This window comes from Rousettus aegyptiacus, unplaced genomic scaffold, assembly GCF_014176215.1.
Source record: "Rousettus aegyptiacus isolate mRouAeg1 unplaced genomic scaffold, mRouAeg1.p scaffold_m13_p_14, whole genome shotgun sequence".
NCBI lineage: Eukaryota > Metazoa > Chordata > Mammalia > Chiroptera > Pteropodidae > Rousettus > Rousettus aegyptiacus.
Window position 1 is genome coordinate 39,330,610 of NW_023416289.1, and position 17,208 is coordinate 39,347,817.

General features: G+C 49.8%; 1 protein-coding gene across 3 annotated transcripts in view; it reads left to right on the top strand.

Moving 5' to 3' along the window:
• The window catches only part of RYR1 (ryanodine receptor 1), a 106,321-nt gene that overhangs the window by 29,380 nt on the left and 59,733 nt on the right, over positions 1-17,208 (top strand). For all 3 annotated transcript variants that reach the window (XM_036231615.1, XM_016165252.2, XM_036231616.1), the window contains 18 exons: positions 310-442; positions 1,302-1,462; positions 1,920-2,085; positions 5,011-5,097; positions 5,250-5,476; positions 6,692-7,304; positions 8,863-9,126; positions 9,461-9,661; positions 9,988-10,099; positions 11,172-11,318; positions 13,008-13,281; positions 13,882-13,996; positions 14,082-14,214; positions 14,568-14,662; positions 15,941-16,076; positions 16,298-16,484; positions 16,572-16,680; positions 17,065-17,185. In XM_036231615.1, the coding sequence (XP_036087508.1) occupies positions 310-442; positions 1,302-1,462; positions 1,920-2,085; positions 5,011-5,097; positions 5,250-5,476; positions 6,692-7,304; positions 8,863-9,126; positions 9,461-9,661; positions 9,988-10,099; positions 11,172-11,318; positions 13,008-13,281; positions 13,882-13,996; positions 14,082-14,214; positions 14,568-14,662; positions 15,941-16,076; positions 16,298-16,484; positions 16,572-16,680; positions 17,065-17,185 (3,281 nt within the window). The remainder of the gene's footprint in view (positions 1-309; positions 443-1,301; positions 1,463-1,919; positions 2,086-5,010; positions 5,098-5,249; positions 5,477-6,691; positions 7,305-8,862; positions 9,127-9,460; positions 9,662-9,987; positions 10,100-11,171; positions 11,319-13,007; positions 13,282-13,881; positions 13,997-14,081; positions 14,215-14,567; positions 14,663-15,940; positions 16,077-16,297; positions 16,485-16,571; positions 16,681-17,064; positions 17,186-17,208) is intronic.

Sequence of the window (17,208 nt, forward strand, 5' to 3'; positions counted from 1 at the left end):
TTCTACCTGCCTTCAGAGCACAAGATGGTGCCACACATGAAGAATTGACCTTTCCCAAATTCCTTTAGCACCTATCTGAGAAATGCTGACTTGGGGAGCCACTGTATGCCCTAAAGGGTACCTCTGAATTTGAGTTACCAAACATCCATAAGCACAGCACCTCCAGAATGGATTAGGCTGACACAGCTGGAAATCATTCTTCTAGAAGCAAGGCCTTGGAGAACAGATGGGGGACATGAATGTTGTGGTGGGGAGGTTGGGGGGCTGGGCTTGAGATATGGTTTTTACACAACCTCTCCCCACCACTAGGTTCTTATTCAAGGCCAAGAAGGCCGCCATGATGACTCAGACGCCAGCCACCCCTGCTCTGCCCCGACTCCCTCGCGAAGTGGTGCCCGCCGATGACCGTGATGACCCTGAGATCATCCTCAACACCACCACGGTGTGAACTGGGGACCTTCAACTTTGGGGACCCTTCAGCTTCCCAAATTCCATGCTCTGATCCACAGTAACTGCCCGTACCTGGAAACATATCGATATGTACCAGAGATCCCCAAATATAGCACACTCCGATTTAATCCTTTGGACCCCTAAATCCATAGAGCTAGGGGCCTAAATATTGCTGGGAACACTGTGAAGCTATAAGGCACATTGCTATAACTCCCAGGGATCCAAAAATTCAAGGGATAAACCAATATGGACTTGGGACCCCAACTTTACCCATGTAAACTCAATACCTCCAAATTTGATAGCTATTCTAGTATATTCCTGGGAACCAAAATTCACAATTATCCCAATATAGTTTTGAGATTCCCCAAATCTAGAATATTTCCTGAGACAAACGGCCTAATGGTCGGGATCATAGGTGAGCTGGGTGCCACTCAGGTAAGTCACATGTTCGCTGTATGTTTTCTTGTCTACGGAAGCTCCATGGTTTTCCCATCAGCAAAATGGGAATAGAAATTATACCAACATGATGGTGATTGTCAGGATTAAGTGATTTAATTTGGAAGCTAATCGGTGAGCTATTCGTCAGTCTTTGTTAATAACTTTGCTGTAAGCTAGGGAGGGATTCAAATTTGGGCATATAACAAAATTGTCCCAAAGGATTCCCAAATTTAGAAGTATCTCAGTAGATACAGAAACAAAAGGACATAGATCCAATGGTTCTCAAATCTGGCTACTTCTTGTTCAACCACCAGAAGACACTGAGAATCCAGAGAAACCCACTAAGAGTCCCAGGGAAGTCCTGTGTCACCTTTCTTTTGAACTGACCGCTGGTTCCTCCTTTGTCTCTCCAGTACTATTACTCCGTGAGGGTCTTTGCTGGTCAGGAGCCCAGCTGCGTGTGGGTGGGCTGGGTCACCCCCGATTACCATCAGCACGACATGAACTTCGACCTCAGCAAGGTCCGAGCAGTGACGGTGACGATGGGGGACGAACAAGGCAACATCCACAGCAGGTGCCAGGGAGGTGTGGGCACTGTGGGGGGTGGGAGGTCAGCGCTGGGCACCTGGCTCAGAAGATTTCATGTTCCTTCTTCTCCTCTCTTCCTGTTTATTTTCCTACAATGGCTCCTGCTCTGTTTTTTCCCTCCTCTCCTTTTTCCATTTCTTCTTTTCTGTTTACTCTTCCTTTGTCATCTCACCCTCCTCTTTCTACATGACCACCCTCCTCTGTTCTCTCCTCCTGCTCCCCTTCCTTCTCCTCCTTCCAGAATCCTCCACCAGCTCCTAAGAATTCTAGCTCCAAGGGGCTCAGGGTCTGGGGTGAGAGCTTCAGTGCGCATGTCTGCAGGTGGTAAGAGTTTGAGGATGGGCTCTGAGGTCATGGTATTCTAGGAGCTCAGGGAAGTGGGTGTCCAGGGTCCAAAAGCCTCTGCTGAGGATCTCTGTACTGACCACCTCTGTCTCCTCCAGCCTCAAGTGCAGCAACTGCTACATGGTGTGGGGCGGGGACTTCGTGAGCTCTGGGCAGCAGGGCCGGATCAGCCACACAGACCTTGTCATTGGCTGCCTGGTGGACTTGGCCACTGGCTTAATGACCTTTACAGCCAATGGCAAGGAGAGCAACACCTTTTTCCAGGTGAGACCAGCCTTGTGCTGTAGCACTCTTATGTCCCAGTATCCTGGGACAGCCCTCTCAGATACCCCTGGAGGCCAGATCCCAGAAAGACGGGACAAAAATAGCACCTAGTCTGCCCTCAGGAGGAGCCAGAACTGGGAGGCCCCTGGGAGACTTCTTCATTGAACTACCCATTGAACTGAGGCCCAGAAATAAGGAGGCAGAGCCTTGACCTTAGAGAGAGGTCTGTATCCCCTGTTAGGCTGGGTGCCACCAGTTGCCAATCAGGGTGGGCCAGAATCCTAATGTGGGCTTTTCCCTTTTAACATTTTATTACAGAAAGTTTATAACATAACACAAAATGAAAGGAATTGTACAGTGAACTCTCATACACCCACTACCAAGAATCTACCACCCACATTTACTACACTGGCTTTATCACATATTCATTCATCTACCATCCATTAATCCATCTAAGTTGGATGTTTAAAAACTTTACTTTGAATGGAAAACTTCAAAAATATACAAAAATAGAATAGCATAATGAGCCTTCATGTTCCCATATCACAGCTTTAATTATCACCCGTTCACAGCCAGTCTTCCTCCATCCTTACCCTCATTCCCGCCCTCACTCCCACACCAACCAGATAACTTTAAAGGAGATCCCAGACTTCATATCACTTCATCTCTTTTCAGTATGCATCTCTAAAAGATAAAGCATAACTGCAATACTATTATCATCTTCTAAAAACTGTAATAATTCTTAAATATCATCAAATATCCAGGCCATGTTCAGATTTCTGTCTCAAAAAGGTCTTTTTACCATTTGTTTGTTTGAATTGGAATCAAAATTACATCATATATTTTAATTAGTTGTGATGTCCTTTGATTCTCTTTTCATATGTATATTTCTCCATCCACCCCACCCTCTTTCTTTGACATGTATTTGTCGAAGAAACCAGGCTGTCTGTCTTTAGAGCTTTGTTCCTCAAAATGTGGTCCTTGGACCAGCAGAGTCTGCATCAACTGGGAACTCGTTAGAAATGTAGAATCTCTATGAAAAGATGCTCAACATCACTAGTCATCAGGGAAATGCAAATTAAAACCACAATGAGATATCATCATGCGCCTATCAGAATGGCTATCATTAATGAATCTACAAACAATAAGTGCTGGTGAGGATGTGGAGAAAAATGTGCACTGTTGGTGGGACTGCGAAGTGGTGCAGCCACTATGGAAAACAATATGGAGGTTCCTCAAAAAATTAAGAGAAATACTACCATATTACCCAGCAATTCCACTTCTGGGTATTATTTATCAGAATAAATCCAAAACACTGATTTGCAAAGATATATGCACCTCTATGTTCATCGTAGCATTATTTACAATAGCCAAGATATAGAAGCAACCTAAGTGGCCATCAATTTACAAATGGATAAAGAAGGTGTGGTACATATACACAATATAATATTACTCATCCATACAAAAAAAAAAGAATGAAATCTTGCCCTTTGCGACAACATGCATGGACCTAGAGTTATTATGCTAAGTGAAATAAGTCAGACAGAGGAAGAAAAATATTGTATGATTTCAGTTATATGTGGAATCTAAAAACAAAACATGCAAACAAGCAAAACACAAACAAACTCATATACAGAGAACAACCTGATGGTCGCCTACTGGAAGCGGGGTGGGGGCTGGATGGTGAAGGTGAGGGGATGAAGTACAAACTGGCAGCTATAAAAACAGTCACGGGGGTGTAAAGTACAGCATAGGGAGCATAGTCAGTAATATTGTAATTACTGTGTGGGGTCAGATGGGTACTAGACTTATCAGGGTGATCCCTTGGTAAGATATATAATATCTAATCATTATATTATACACCTGAAACTAGTATAATATTGTACGTCAACTGTAACTTAAAAAATCTTTTTTAAAAATTCAGAATCTTAGGTCCCACCCTAGACCCACTGACTCAAATCTGCATTTTAACAAATCCCAAGAGATTCTTGTGTATGTTGCCGTCTGAACAGTGCTGGCCTAGTCTCCCACAGACATGATCTGGCTGCCGCATCTCTGTGGTGTCATTTTAACATTTTCCTCTGTCTCTTGTATTTCTTGGAAACTGGAAACTGGGTCCAGAGGTTAGATTAGATCAGCTTTGGTTTGGGCAAAACTGCTTCCCAGATGGTGGAGGCTGGATGGGTTCCACTGGGAGGATCGGAAAGGGCAGTCAGAGGGCACTTTCTGGATTTTAGAGAACGAGTACACTTGGGAGAGAAACAGGAATGGCACTTGTGGTAGTGTTGCAGAAAAATCAGACTGGTTAGAAACCAAGCACCACTCAGAGAGTTGGAGAAATCAGGTTTATTACACCAGCTGTCTTAGAAGAGCTAGCACTCTGAAGATCTGGGCCCTGAGCTCTGGGGTAACCTTGCTTTACAGACCATGGGAGTTGCTATGGGTTACAGAGAGTCACAGAGCTTGGGAGTTGCTATGGGTTACAGGCAGTCACAGAGCGCAAGATTTTCAGACAGGAACTTAGGCAATACATCTGTTATTTAGACAGAACAAGCAAAAGGGAGAATGAGCCTCTAGTTAATTTCGAGGTTACCTGCCCTTCAGCCTATGTGGCAAGCATATCTACAGAAGCAGAACAAAAAGCTGATTATAAGGTTAGCCTTTTGAGTGGAAAATTCCTCTTCAGTAGGAGGCATGATGTTCACAGAGGCCCAGGCAACAGGTTGACCCAGGGGAGTTGGAGGAGGTTGTCCCAGCTGGATCAGAAGTAGTGCATCCCAAGGGTGACCTCAAGGCCATTGTGGAGCCTGCAGTGGCCGAGCTTGGATCTGCAGACACCAGCAGGATCGGGATAGGGCAGTCAGCCCCTGGGGTTTGGGTTCCAGAGTCCACCCTTCCTCACACTGCCCTCTTCTCCCTTGCCAGGTGGAACCCAACACAAAGCTCTTTCCTGCCGTCTTTGTCCTGCCCACCCACCAGAATGTCATCCAGTTTGAGCTGGGGAAGCAGAAGGTAAGAGTGCAGTGATGGGGCAAGGCAGGAGGTGTGGCAGGTCAGGCTGGCAGAGTAGCTAAAGGGGAGGGGGCCATCCAGGAGGTATCTCCCTGGAAACAGGGTGGCAGGACAGAGGGCTGGGAATCCTGACCCATGTCCTGTGCCCCCAGAACATCATGCCACTGTCGGCCGCCATGTTTCTGAGTGAGCGCAAGAACCCAGCTCCACAGTGCCCGCCGCGGCTCGAGGTGCAGATGCTGATGCCCATCTCTTGGAGCCGCATGCCCAACCGCTTCCTGCAGGTGGAGACACAGCGAGCCGGCGAGCGGCTGGGCTGGGCCGTGCAGTGCCAGGAGCCGCTGATCATGATGGCACTGCACATCCCTGAGGAGAACCGGTCAGGGCCAGCCCAACCACCCTGGGATTGGGGGAGGTTCTGCAAGCCCCCTGAGGCCTGGGTCCAACTCAGTGCCCCCCATCACTACCTCAGGATTCCAGGCAACACCCCAGAAGGCCCTAGACCTACCTTACTAGCCCCAGAGAACACCCCAAGGCTCCTTAGATCCATCACAGTGGACCCCTGACCTATCTCAGGGGACCCTAGACCTTTCTCAGTAGACCACAGACAACATCTCAGGGTCCCAGACCCACATTATGGGGCTCCAAACCCATCATAGGGAGCCCAGACCCACATCGAAGAGCCCACACAACACCCTAGGGCCTCAAGTGCACCTCAAAGTGTCCCAGACATGACTCAGAGAGGCCTGGATGTATCCCAGGGCCTCTCAGACACACCCACGGGAACTTTGGATGTGTTCCGTGGAGCTCCCCAACCCACTCCAGGTGACCCAGACACACTTGGGTGGTGATATATTTGCATGGATGCAGGAATGCTCTTAGGACTGAGGACAGTCTGGGATCTCAGGCTCACCCCGGGTGGCTTCTGACATGTCTCATCTTTCCTTTATTCATTCATTCGACAAACAGCTCTAAATTCCTATGTGACTGGTGTCATTCTGGGCTCGAGACACCAAGCCCTTGTGAAAAGATATTCTAGTAATGCGCATCTACAACTCAGTGGGCTCAGACTCATCCTCAGGGGCCTAGACACACTCATTTAGTCATGTGATAAACATTTATTGAGCACTTACCATATGCTAAACCTTGCTTAGTTAGGTGCTAGGAATATAGCAACAAAATAAAAGAAGAAGAAGAAGAAAAAAAAACAGGCAGAAATATCCTGCCCCAGTGGCATTTACATTCCAGTGGTGCTCAGACATTACCCAGGTACTCAGACCTGCCAGAGAGGAGCTCAGGCCCAATCCCAGCTTCCCAGGTACATCTCACCAGATCTTCTCTGTGCAGTGTGATACCTGAGAGCGCCAGACCTTCTCAGGGCTTCCTCAGACCCCTTAGAGATTTCCAGAACCATTGAGAGACTCCTAGACCCAGCTCTACAGACCTCACATAACCCTGGCCCAGCAGAACACTGGAATTCCCTGCTGGGACCAGCAACACTCACCTAAAAGCCTCTTTTCCTTTCTGTGGTCCGCGTCTGTCTCCCGCCTCCTCTGCCCGCTCTGTCCCTGTTTGTGGCTCATCTCCCCTGCAGGTGCATGGACATCCTGGAGCTGTCCGAGCGCCTGAACCTGCAGCGGTTCCATTCCCACACCCTCCGCCTCTATCGCGCTGTGTGCGCCCTAGGCAACAACCGCGTGGCGCATGCTCTGTGCAGCCACGTGGACCAGGCGCAGCTGCTGCACGCGCTGGAGGACGCGCACCTGCCTGGCCCGCTGCGTGCTGGCTACTACGACCTCCTCATCAGCATCCACCTCGAAAGTGCCTGCCGCAGCCGCCGCTCTATGCTCTCCGAGTATATCGTACCCCTCACGCCTGAGACCCGCGCCATCACACTCTTCCCATCTGCAAAAAGCACAGATAATGGGCCCCGCCGCCACGGCCTGCCTGGCGTTGGCGTCACCACCTCGCTGCGGCCTCCACACCATTTCTCACCCCCCTGTTTCGTGGTTGCCCTGCCAGTTGCTGGGGTGGCAGAAGCCCCTGCCCGCCTCAGTCCCAGCATCCCTCTGGAGGCCCTGAGGGACAAAGCGCTGAGGATGCTGGGGGAGGCGGTGCGAGATGGCGGCCAGCACGCACGCGACCCTGTTGGGGGGTCTGTGGAGTTCCAGTTTGTGCCCGTGCTCAAGCTTGTGTCCACCCTGCTGGTAATGGCTTCTTCCTATTTCCTTCTGTCCCACCCTTCCACATTTCAAATAATTGGTTCATACAAACATCAACCCCCCTCCGATTTATACATCCAACCACCCATTTGTCTCCGCATCCATACATCCTCCACCTTTCAATTTTTCCCTCAATCATTTATTCATGCTTCATTCACTTTTTCTTCAATCCATTCATCTGTCATCTGTTCATGTTTATTAATCTCTTCTTTCTATTCATCTATCCAACCAGCCATCATCCATCCATCCATCGATCCATCCATTCTCCACTCCCCTTCCATCCATCCAACCATCTGTTCATTCAAACATACCCCTATCTTCCCATATGCATCTATATCTATTTATCCTTCCATTTCCACCCACATATCCATCCAGCCAGCCATCCATCCACCTATCCCATCCAGCCATCCATCCAGCCATTCCCAATCTATCCAGCTTTCAATCTAGTTTTCTATCCAGCCTTCCATTTATTCATACAATCAGTCCATCTACCCATTCATCCATCTAGCCATTTATTTATTAATCTATATTTCCTTTTATACAACTGGTCGTCATCTTCCATTCCACCTGTGCATCCATCCATCCACCCATCTACAGACCATCCTTTCTTTCATCTTTTACATACCTGTTCATCCATTCATGCATTTCTCTATTCATATGCATGCATACCAATCCACCTACTCACAAATCCATCCAGCCACCTACACCCATTCATCCACTCACCAATCTACCCATTCTCCAACCTTCTATTCATTCTTTATTTCATGTACCTTTTCATTCATATACCCATTCTAATAACTCATTTATATATCCATCTATCCAACTTTTTATACATGAACCTATTCACCATCCATCCATTCTAACCTCCTCATGGCTATTTACCCATCTATTTATTTACCTATCTACTAATTTACTTGCTCGTGCATCTATCAAACCACCTATCCACCTACCCCCCGATGCATCATTTATCATTTGTCATCCATCCACCCATATTTTCTCCACTTTTACTTTCACCTCTCTATCCATTACCCACCCCTCCACCCATCTCCCCTTTAAACTCCTACTATTCCATCTATTAATTCAGCCACCCAGCAACCCTGTCCTTCTCCCATTCATCCATCTCTCTCTTCCTTAACCAACTCTTCTTCCCTTTTCCACTTTCCTTCCATCTGTTAGCATTTTCATTATGTTGACTGAGAGCTGGCATATGCTAGGAGTCATAAAGGCCTCCATTGGGTATAGGTGTGTTCCAGAGTCACATATGCTCAAGCTTAGGCAAAAAGATACTTACTTGTGAAGAAAGAGGTGCTCATATTTGTATATATAGTCTGGGCCATGTTGGTGGGACACAGGGTGTGGATCTGGAGAAATCTTAAGGAAGATGGATGGCAAGGCGGGGGGATGCCATTCCTGCCTGTGGGGGGGGACCATATAGCCAATGCAGGAATGAATCTGGCAAGTGCAGAAGAAGCAGGTACGGAAAGGGGACTTAATTATGGAGGCTCTGCAGGCTGCGGTGAAGGACCCAGGCTTTCTCTTGTAGGTGATGGGTATCTTTGGTGACGAGGATGTGAAACAGATATTGAAAATGATTGAGCCTGAAGTATTCACTGAGGAAGAGGAGGAGGAAAAGGAAGAGGAGGAGGAAGAGGAAGATGAAGAGGAGAAGGAGGAGGATGAGGAGGAGGAGGCACAGGAGAAGGAAGATGAAGAAAAGGAGGAAGAGGAGACAGCAGAAGGGGAAAAAGAAGAAAGCTTGGAGGAAGGGCTGCTCCAGATGAAATTGCCAGAGTCTGTGAAATTACAGGTGGGCTAGTTCTTCCCATTTCCCTCCATCCATCTGGGCTGAGAGGCACAAGGTCCAGTAAAGTGTGAGCCTGGGCGTGTCCCCAGGCAGTGGGGAGCCGTGGGAGTGCATAAAGCAGTGGAGTGCTGCTGGCTCGAAATGATCTCTCTGGTTTCCAAATGGGATGTGAATTAGAGGGATGAGACCTTGGAGAAGTCTGGCTTAAGGATCCAGGCACAAGACGTGGTGGCTGGACCAGGGCAGAGCCATGGAGAGGGGAGAGAGAGCAAGAAAAATTTCAAGGAATTCCTAATGGTGTCACTACCATCCCTCCTATGCATGGCTGTCCACACAGATGTGCCACCTACTGGAGTATTTCTGTGACCAAGAGCTGCAGCACCGCGTAGAGTCTCTGGCAGCCTTTGCAGAGCGCTATGTGGACAGGCTCCAGGGCAACCAGCGAGACCGCTACAACCTCCTCATGAAAGCCTTCACCATGTCTGCAGCTGAGACTGCCCGACGTACCCGAGAGTTCCGCTCGCCACCCCAGGAGCAGGTCCTCTGACCCCAGGCCCCAGTCGGCCTTATTGTCTAAACCCCAGCCTCACCCCCTCCCTTACTCTGATTACTCTGTGCTTGATCTCTGACCCTACTGATTTGCTTATCTCTTACTCTCTTGCCTCTCTCTGAATCGACCTGACCTCTAAGTCATCCAGACTGACCCTGACCTCTTTCACACCTCTAGTCTCCCAGATATTCTTCATTAACTCACATTCGAATCACGACCTTAGGCAGGGACTCACAGTAAGGTCTTTGATCCTTGACCACAACATTCTTTTTCTGGGCCTCTGACCTTCATTTTCACCTTTGACCTTCTCCTAGATCAACATGCTAGTGCACTTCAAAGATGGTGAGGAAGTGGAAGATTGTCCTCTTCCTGAAGAGATTCGACAGGATTTGCTTGAATTTCATCAAGACCTGCTGGCTCACTGTGGTAAGGAGAGGGGATCATAAAACCCTCCTCCCGAACTTTCTCTTGAGACTTCTCCTGAAGTTTCCCTGAAGATTTCCTAATCTTAAACAGCTGTAGTATTGGTTATGTAACTGTTGGTTGGTTGCATGAATGAATGAATGAATGAATGAATGAATGAATAGGTGTATTAGTAAATAATGATGAGAGAAAGGATCTAGGATCTGTTAATATGGATATTTGGTGGATATGTATATAGATGGATGGCTATAGGCAAATGGATGAGAGCAGAGACGTGGTTGGCTAGAGGGAGGGATGGATGACCTTCATTGTTTCTGATGAGAAGTCAGTTGACAATCCTTCTGAGATTTCCTTATAATGTGTGGTTTTCCTCTGGCTGGCTTTCAAATTTTTCTCTTCGCCTTTGCCTTTTAAACAGTTTGAGTACCGGTGTCTAGGTGTGGAGCTCTTTGAATTTATCCTGCTTAGAGTTTGTTTAGTGTCTTGGATGTGCAGATTAACATTTTCCATCAAATTTAGGACTTTTTGGTCATATTTCTTCAAGGATTTTTCTGCCCCTTTCCCTTCTGGGATTCTCATTATGCATATATTGGTACATTGGATGGTGTCCCACAGGTTTCTGAGGCCCTGTTAGTTTTTCTTCCTTATTTTTCTGTTCTTCAGACTGGATAATCTCTATCGTCCTACCTTCCAGTTCATTGATTCTTTCTCCACCAGCTCAAATATGTGGCCTTATCACTCTAGTGATTTTTAAATTTGTTACTGTACTTTTCAACTCCAGAATTTTTATATTACCTACCTCTTTATTGATATTCTCTATTTGATGAGTCGTTGTCATCATACCTCTCTTTAATACTTTAGATATGGTTTCTTTTAGTTCTTCAAAGATATGTACAGTAGCTGATTTAAAAGACAAAGGCTTCAAAAGTGAATAAATGAACAAACATATGGATATATTAAGAAATGAAAAACTCCATGAATGCACACATGAGTGAATGAACAGATGAAGGACTGAAGAAGTAAATGATTAAGCAAGCAGATGAGTGACACACCCTCCTTTCTTGACCACCTCCAGGAATTCAGCTGGAGGGGGAAGAGGAGGAACCAGAGGAAGAGGCCACCCTGGGCAGCCGCCTGATGAGCCTGTTGGAGAAAGTACGGCTGGTGAAGAAGAAGGAGAAGAAACCTGAGGAGGAGCTGCCTGCTGAGGAGAGCAAACCCGGTGAGGCCTGGGCCATCAGGGAGGGGGCAGGGTGGGCTGTGGCCCAAACGTGGGGCCTGCGTAGTGTGTGTGTTGGACCAGGGTGGCATACAGCCTTCCAGAGCAGAGACATGTCCAACCTTGGGATGATGGTGTTGTAGCCGCCAGCCCCCGAGAGACATAAGGACCACCAGAACTCAGTGAGTGATAGGAAACACTCTTTATTCAGCCAGCTGGGTCTGCCAGGGGTATGCAGACCCCAAATTAAGCAGCCCCGAAATGCAGAGGTACAGGGTTTTTAAGCCCCAAATCCCATTCTTCGTTCTGTCTAAACACAAAGGGCTGGCTATCTTTCTTCTATTCACTACCTGTCAACTCATAGGTCAGGTGCGTAAGCGGGGTTACAGAAGCAGAAAGCTTGTTTAGAATGTTATGTTCCTATGGGTGACAGCCTGTGTTCCCATGGACATAGCCAAGCAGTAATTTTCCAGCCAGCACAATGGCAACTCCTGCACCACTGTGGCTCCCATGTCCTTCTGGCTTTTTGTTTTTCTTTTCTTTCTTGGCGAAATGATTACCAAGCTGAGGGATTAGAAAAGCAGTTATGCTTAATGTTGGGTCATTATGCGAACTATAGATTAGCCCCATCTAATAAGGATAGAGTCCCTGGCATTGGTACAGGGCTTATTCTACGACATTCATGAAACTTCTATTGGGCCAACTCTGGGCCAGGCACTGGTGGCGGGGCTGGAAAATACAGTAGGGGGAAGAGTCAATGCCCCTGTCCTCAAAGAGTTTAGAATATTATGACAGATACACATATACATAAACCACAGTGTCAGTGGCCATGGTGCTAAGAAGAAAAATAAAGTTGAGTGAGAGGAGAGAGAGGGACAAAGATGGAGGGGTCAGAGTGAGGGAGTGAGGTGTGCAAAGGTTTAGGGAAGGATGATTGGTACAGAGGAAATAGCTAGTGCAAAGGCCCTGAGGCAGGATCTTACTTGGTGCCTTTAGAGGTCACTGTGGCTGGAGCAGGGGGAGCAGGGGGAGAGGAGCAGAAGATGAGGTCAGAAGTGACAGGCCAGATTGTAGGGCTGCTGGAAGGAAGGTAGGATTAGCACGTCGCAAGTCATGAATTAACACCATCATTCAATGACAGCACCTAGAGGTTTTTCTTAACCCTGAGACACAGGAGACATCTGTCTTCTTCCCTGGAAATCCTGGGAAGGAAAAAGGTTGGGAGAGAAAGAGAGATAAATGAATGGTGGCTGTAGGAAAGGCAAGGCCCCGAGAGAGCCAGGGAAAAGAAAAATGAGTTGTTTTGACATCATTTTCAAATAATTCTGAAATCTTCATAGTCTGTTGATTCTTAGGATAAAACACTGGTGGTATTCTTACAGAGTAAATGGAATTGAGGCTCATGCTTTCAGAGGGGCATAGTGGAGTGTTTATTATAATAGTGATCTGGTGTTCTGTAGTAATTTAATTTCTTTTTCCTCTTGAAATTTGTAGGGGTATTAGGGTGAAGAGAACAGAGAGATTCCTTGGGCAATAGCAAAAAATCTGCCAGGATCCATGTACTCCTTGGCAGGTGGAGGATGGGGGCAGTTAGTAACTGAGAAGCCTCTGGAAATAGGGGCACCTTCTTCACTGTTCAGGTTCAAGGCCCTGGCCAGGCAGAGTGTTCCAACCCTTGTGTCCTCATCCTAGAGTCACTACAGGAACTGGTGTCCCACACAGTGGTGCGCTGGGCCCAGGAAGACTTTGTGCAGAGCCCCGAGCTGGTACGGGCCATGTTCAGCCTCCTGCACCGGCAGTATGACGGGCTCGGGGAGCTGCTGCGTGCCCTGCCCCGGGCGTACACCATCTCGCCCTCCTCCATGGAGGACACCATGAGCCTGCTCGAGTGCCTCGGCCAGATCCGCTCGCTGCTCATCGTGCAGATGGGCCCCCAGGAGGAGAACCTCATGATCCAGAGCATCGGGTGAGGCACCGCGCCCTCCCTTGACTCTGCACGGCTCTGGGGAAGGGTGGGGAGTCTTCCTAGCTCCAGCTGGTCCCCCTGGATCATGACCTCTGGATACAATCATGTCTCCTTTCCCCACTTCTGCCCCATCATATTCCTTATCCCAGCAGCTAGTCCATCTTCCTGAGTAATGTCCCCTCCCCTAATCTTTCCACCCACCCCCAGGGTAACAGCTCCCACTCACCTGTGACTCTTGGCACAAAGTTCACCCTCGCTGAGCCTCAGTTTCCTCATCTCAAGCGAGGCGGAGCCATGCCCACCTCGTAGGGCCGCAGCGCATCTTTAGTGAGCTCATGCTCATAGTAGTAGCAGTAATAATCATGGTATTGAGCGCTCACTCATCATCAAATGTGCCTCATTCATTCACTCGGCAAACATTTATCGAGCTCCTTCTGTGTGCCAGGCCCTTTATAGGAACTTGGGGATGGGCAGCATGACAAAGGCTCCCTCCTTAGGGGAGCCCACCTGGTGACAGCTTTCCCAAGGGTCTGGGAGCTCTCCCTGGACTTGGGCCCGGCCGGCCCCTGGTCGTGACCCCACGCACTCCACCGTCCACAGGAACATCATGAACAACAAAGTCTTTTACCAGCACCCGAACCTGATGCGGGCACTGGGCATGCATGAGACAGTCATGGAAGTCATGGTGAACGTCCTCGGGGGTGGTGAATCCAAGGTGAGGGGCCTGGATGGGCCGAGGGGTCAGGGAAGTGAACCATAGAAGGCAAGTGCTGACCACTGGCCCACCCTGCCTGGCCCAGGAGATCCGCTTCCCCAAGATGGTGACGAGCTGCTGCCGCTTCCTCTGCTACTTCTGTCGCATCAGCCGGCAGAACCAGCGCTCCATGTTCGACCACTTGAGCTACCTGCTGGAGAACAGCAGCATCGGCCTGGGTGAGAACCCTCAAACCCGGGCTGCCCCCCAGAGTCCACTCTTGGCAATGCACCAGGCCCGCCCTGTCTCGCTCACTCATTCATTCAGCACTCACTGCCCTGTAATGGCAGTGCTGGAGACACCCAGACAGCCCTGGGTCTGGCCCTCATGGGGCTCACAGTGCAGCGGAGAAGACAGACCCATCCCAGACAGCAACAGCCCAGAGTGATCAGGCCAGGCACAAAGAAGCACAAGCTAGAGTAGGCACTGGACCCACCCTGGAAAGGGGTGGTCAAGGAGGGCTTCCCAGTGGGGGTAAGACAGGTGGTTACTCACCTCCAAAGAGCATTCTCGCCACCTCTTGCCCCCACAGGCATGCAGGGCTCCACACCCCTGGACGTGGCAGCTGCCTCTGTCATTGACAACAACGAGCTGGCCTTGGCATTGCAGGAGCAGGACCTGGAGAAGGTGTGGAAGGGGAAGGCCTGGGTACTGGTGCACCTGCTGATTCAGGACCCATTCTGAGGGGTGATTCTGGAGGGTCCAGGACCAGATCAGAAGGGGAATAATTTTCAGGGAAAGAACAGGACCCAGACACTCATTCATGGGGCTGGGGGCAAATCCTCACTCCACTCCACTGGCTGTGTGGCCTTGGCACACTTCTTGGCCCTAGTGCCCCTGCTTCTGTGTGCAGTGGCAAAGGGCATGGGCTCTCGAGTTCAGCACCTTAGATTCAACTCTCTTCGCTTCTTTGCTGTGTGTGGCCTTGAACAAATGACCTAAATTCTTCGAGCTTCTATCTCCTCATCTTCAGAGGGAATATAATAACAAAAACAACTTAATAGAGTTGTTCTAAGGATTCAATGAGTTAATCTGTGAAAGCATTTACAAAACAGTAAGCACTCAATAACAGTTATCCACTATTATATTATTATTTATTTAACAAATATTTATTGAGCAAGTTCTATATGTCAGGACCTGTCCAAGGCAGCAAGGGTCTGACAGTGATTGAGGAAGTCAAAAATCTTTGTCCTCATGAAGCTGACATTTTAGCTGGGATTATAAAGAAGATGAATAAGTGAAATACATGATACAGGAGCTTGTGAAAGTGGTAAGGAGGAAAAAAGTGAGCAGGGGAGAGAAACATCAAGTGTCAGAAGGGTGTCCAAGCTGAGCCAAGAGTGGTCAGAAAAAGCCTCACCAAGAAAGTAGCATTTAGGTAAAGCTCTGATGGAGGGGAGGGGCCGTATAGAAATCAGGAGGAAGAGCATTCCAGACAGGGGGAACAGCCGGTGCAAAGGTCCTGAAGCAGGAGCATGAACTTCATGAGTTTGAGGAACAGCAAAGAGACCAGTGTGATTGGAGCAGAGAGAGCAAGGGGTGAGTGGTGGGAGGTGAGGGCAGGAGGTGACCGGGGCAGATTGTGTGGAGGGTCCTGTGGGCCACAGCGAAGGTTCTGGCTTTTGCGCTAAGTGAGGGTTCTGAGCAGGGGTAACACGGGACCTGATTCAGGTGTCTGCAGGGTCCCTCTGACTATGTGTTGGACAGCCTGAGGGGAGCAGGGAGCCCAGGGAGGAGGCCACTGCAATGGTCCAGGTGGGGGACAAGGATGGACGATGAGCATCATTGTTTGCTGAAGGATGGGAGATAAATCAGACTGTGGACTTCCAGGGATGGGCAGACCAGAACCTTGGGGAGGAAGATAGTGTGGATCTGGCCTCCAGCTGAGCCCCCCTCTGCCCCCAGGTGGTATCCTACCTGGCGGGCTGTGGCCTTCAGAGCTGCCCTATGCTCCTGGCCAAAGGATACCCGGATATCGGCTGGAACCCCTGCGGCGGTGAGCGCTACCTGGACTTCCTGCGCTTCGCTGTCTTTGTCAACGGTGAGGCAGGTGGTGGCGGTGGTGGGTCGGACGGTTGCGGTCACCGGCCAAAGCCTCCCTTGGGTGTGACCCACTTCTTGAGCCACAAGCCTGGGCAGGGGGCAGGTTCTGGAGGCAGACGGGGGCATGGTGTGAACCCTTGAGGTTCTGGGTTCTGGGCTGCCCAGGAAGGACCCCTGGGTGGTGGCTTACGAAGCCCCTGACCCTTCCCGCACCGCCAGGCGAGAGCGTGGAGGAGAACGCCAACGTGGTGGTGCGGCTGCTCATCCGCAAGCCTGAGTGCTTCGGGCCGGCCCTGCGGGGCGAGGGCGGCTCGGGGCTGCTGGCTGCCATCGAGGAGGCCATCCGCATCTCCGAGGACCCTGCGCGGGATGGCCCAGGCGTCCGCAGGGATCGGCGGAGGGAACAGTGAGTCTCGGGCCCACTCCACAACAGAACAACCTGCCCTCCTGTGCCCCTTGCCACCTCCCCCACATCACCCACCTTCCCGCGCAGCTTCGGGGAGGAGCCCCCTGAGGAAAACCGGGTGCACCTGGGACACGCTATCATGTCCTTCTATGCTGCCTTGATCGACCTGCTTGGACGCTGTGCACCAGAGATGCATGTGAGACCCGAGGACCAGAGGGGTGGGATGGGCCATGGCCAACCCAACCTTGAACCTCTTCATTCAGGCAGTCAGTAACGCTGGTTAAGCTCTCACTACGTGGGTGGTCTTGGGCTAAGCAATGCTGAGGACACACCAGTAACCAAGATAGCCCTCAGGCCCTGCTCTCCCAGAACTCACAGTTCAGTGGGGAAGGAGAGGAGACCTGGCCATGAGAGCCAGGTTGGTCAGGGCTGTAATGGAGAAGCAGAGGCAAGGGTCAGGGTTGGGACTCCCACAAGAAGGAGTCCTGCTCCATCTGCCAGAGGGTCAGGGAGGGATAGAATGGGGTAATGACCAAATGGGGCACAGGCACCCCAGTGACACGGCCCCCTCCCCCTTCAGTTAATCCAAGCTGGCAAGGGTGAGGCCCTGCGGATCCGTGCCATCCTGCGCTCCCTAGTGCCCCTGGACGACCTTGTAGGCATCATCAGCCTCCCGCTGCAGATCCCCACCCTGGGCAAAGGTGTGAAGGGGCGGGACTCAGCA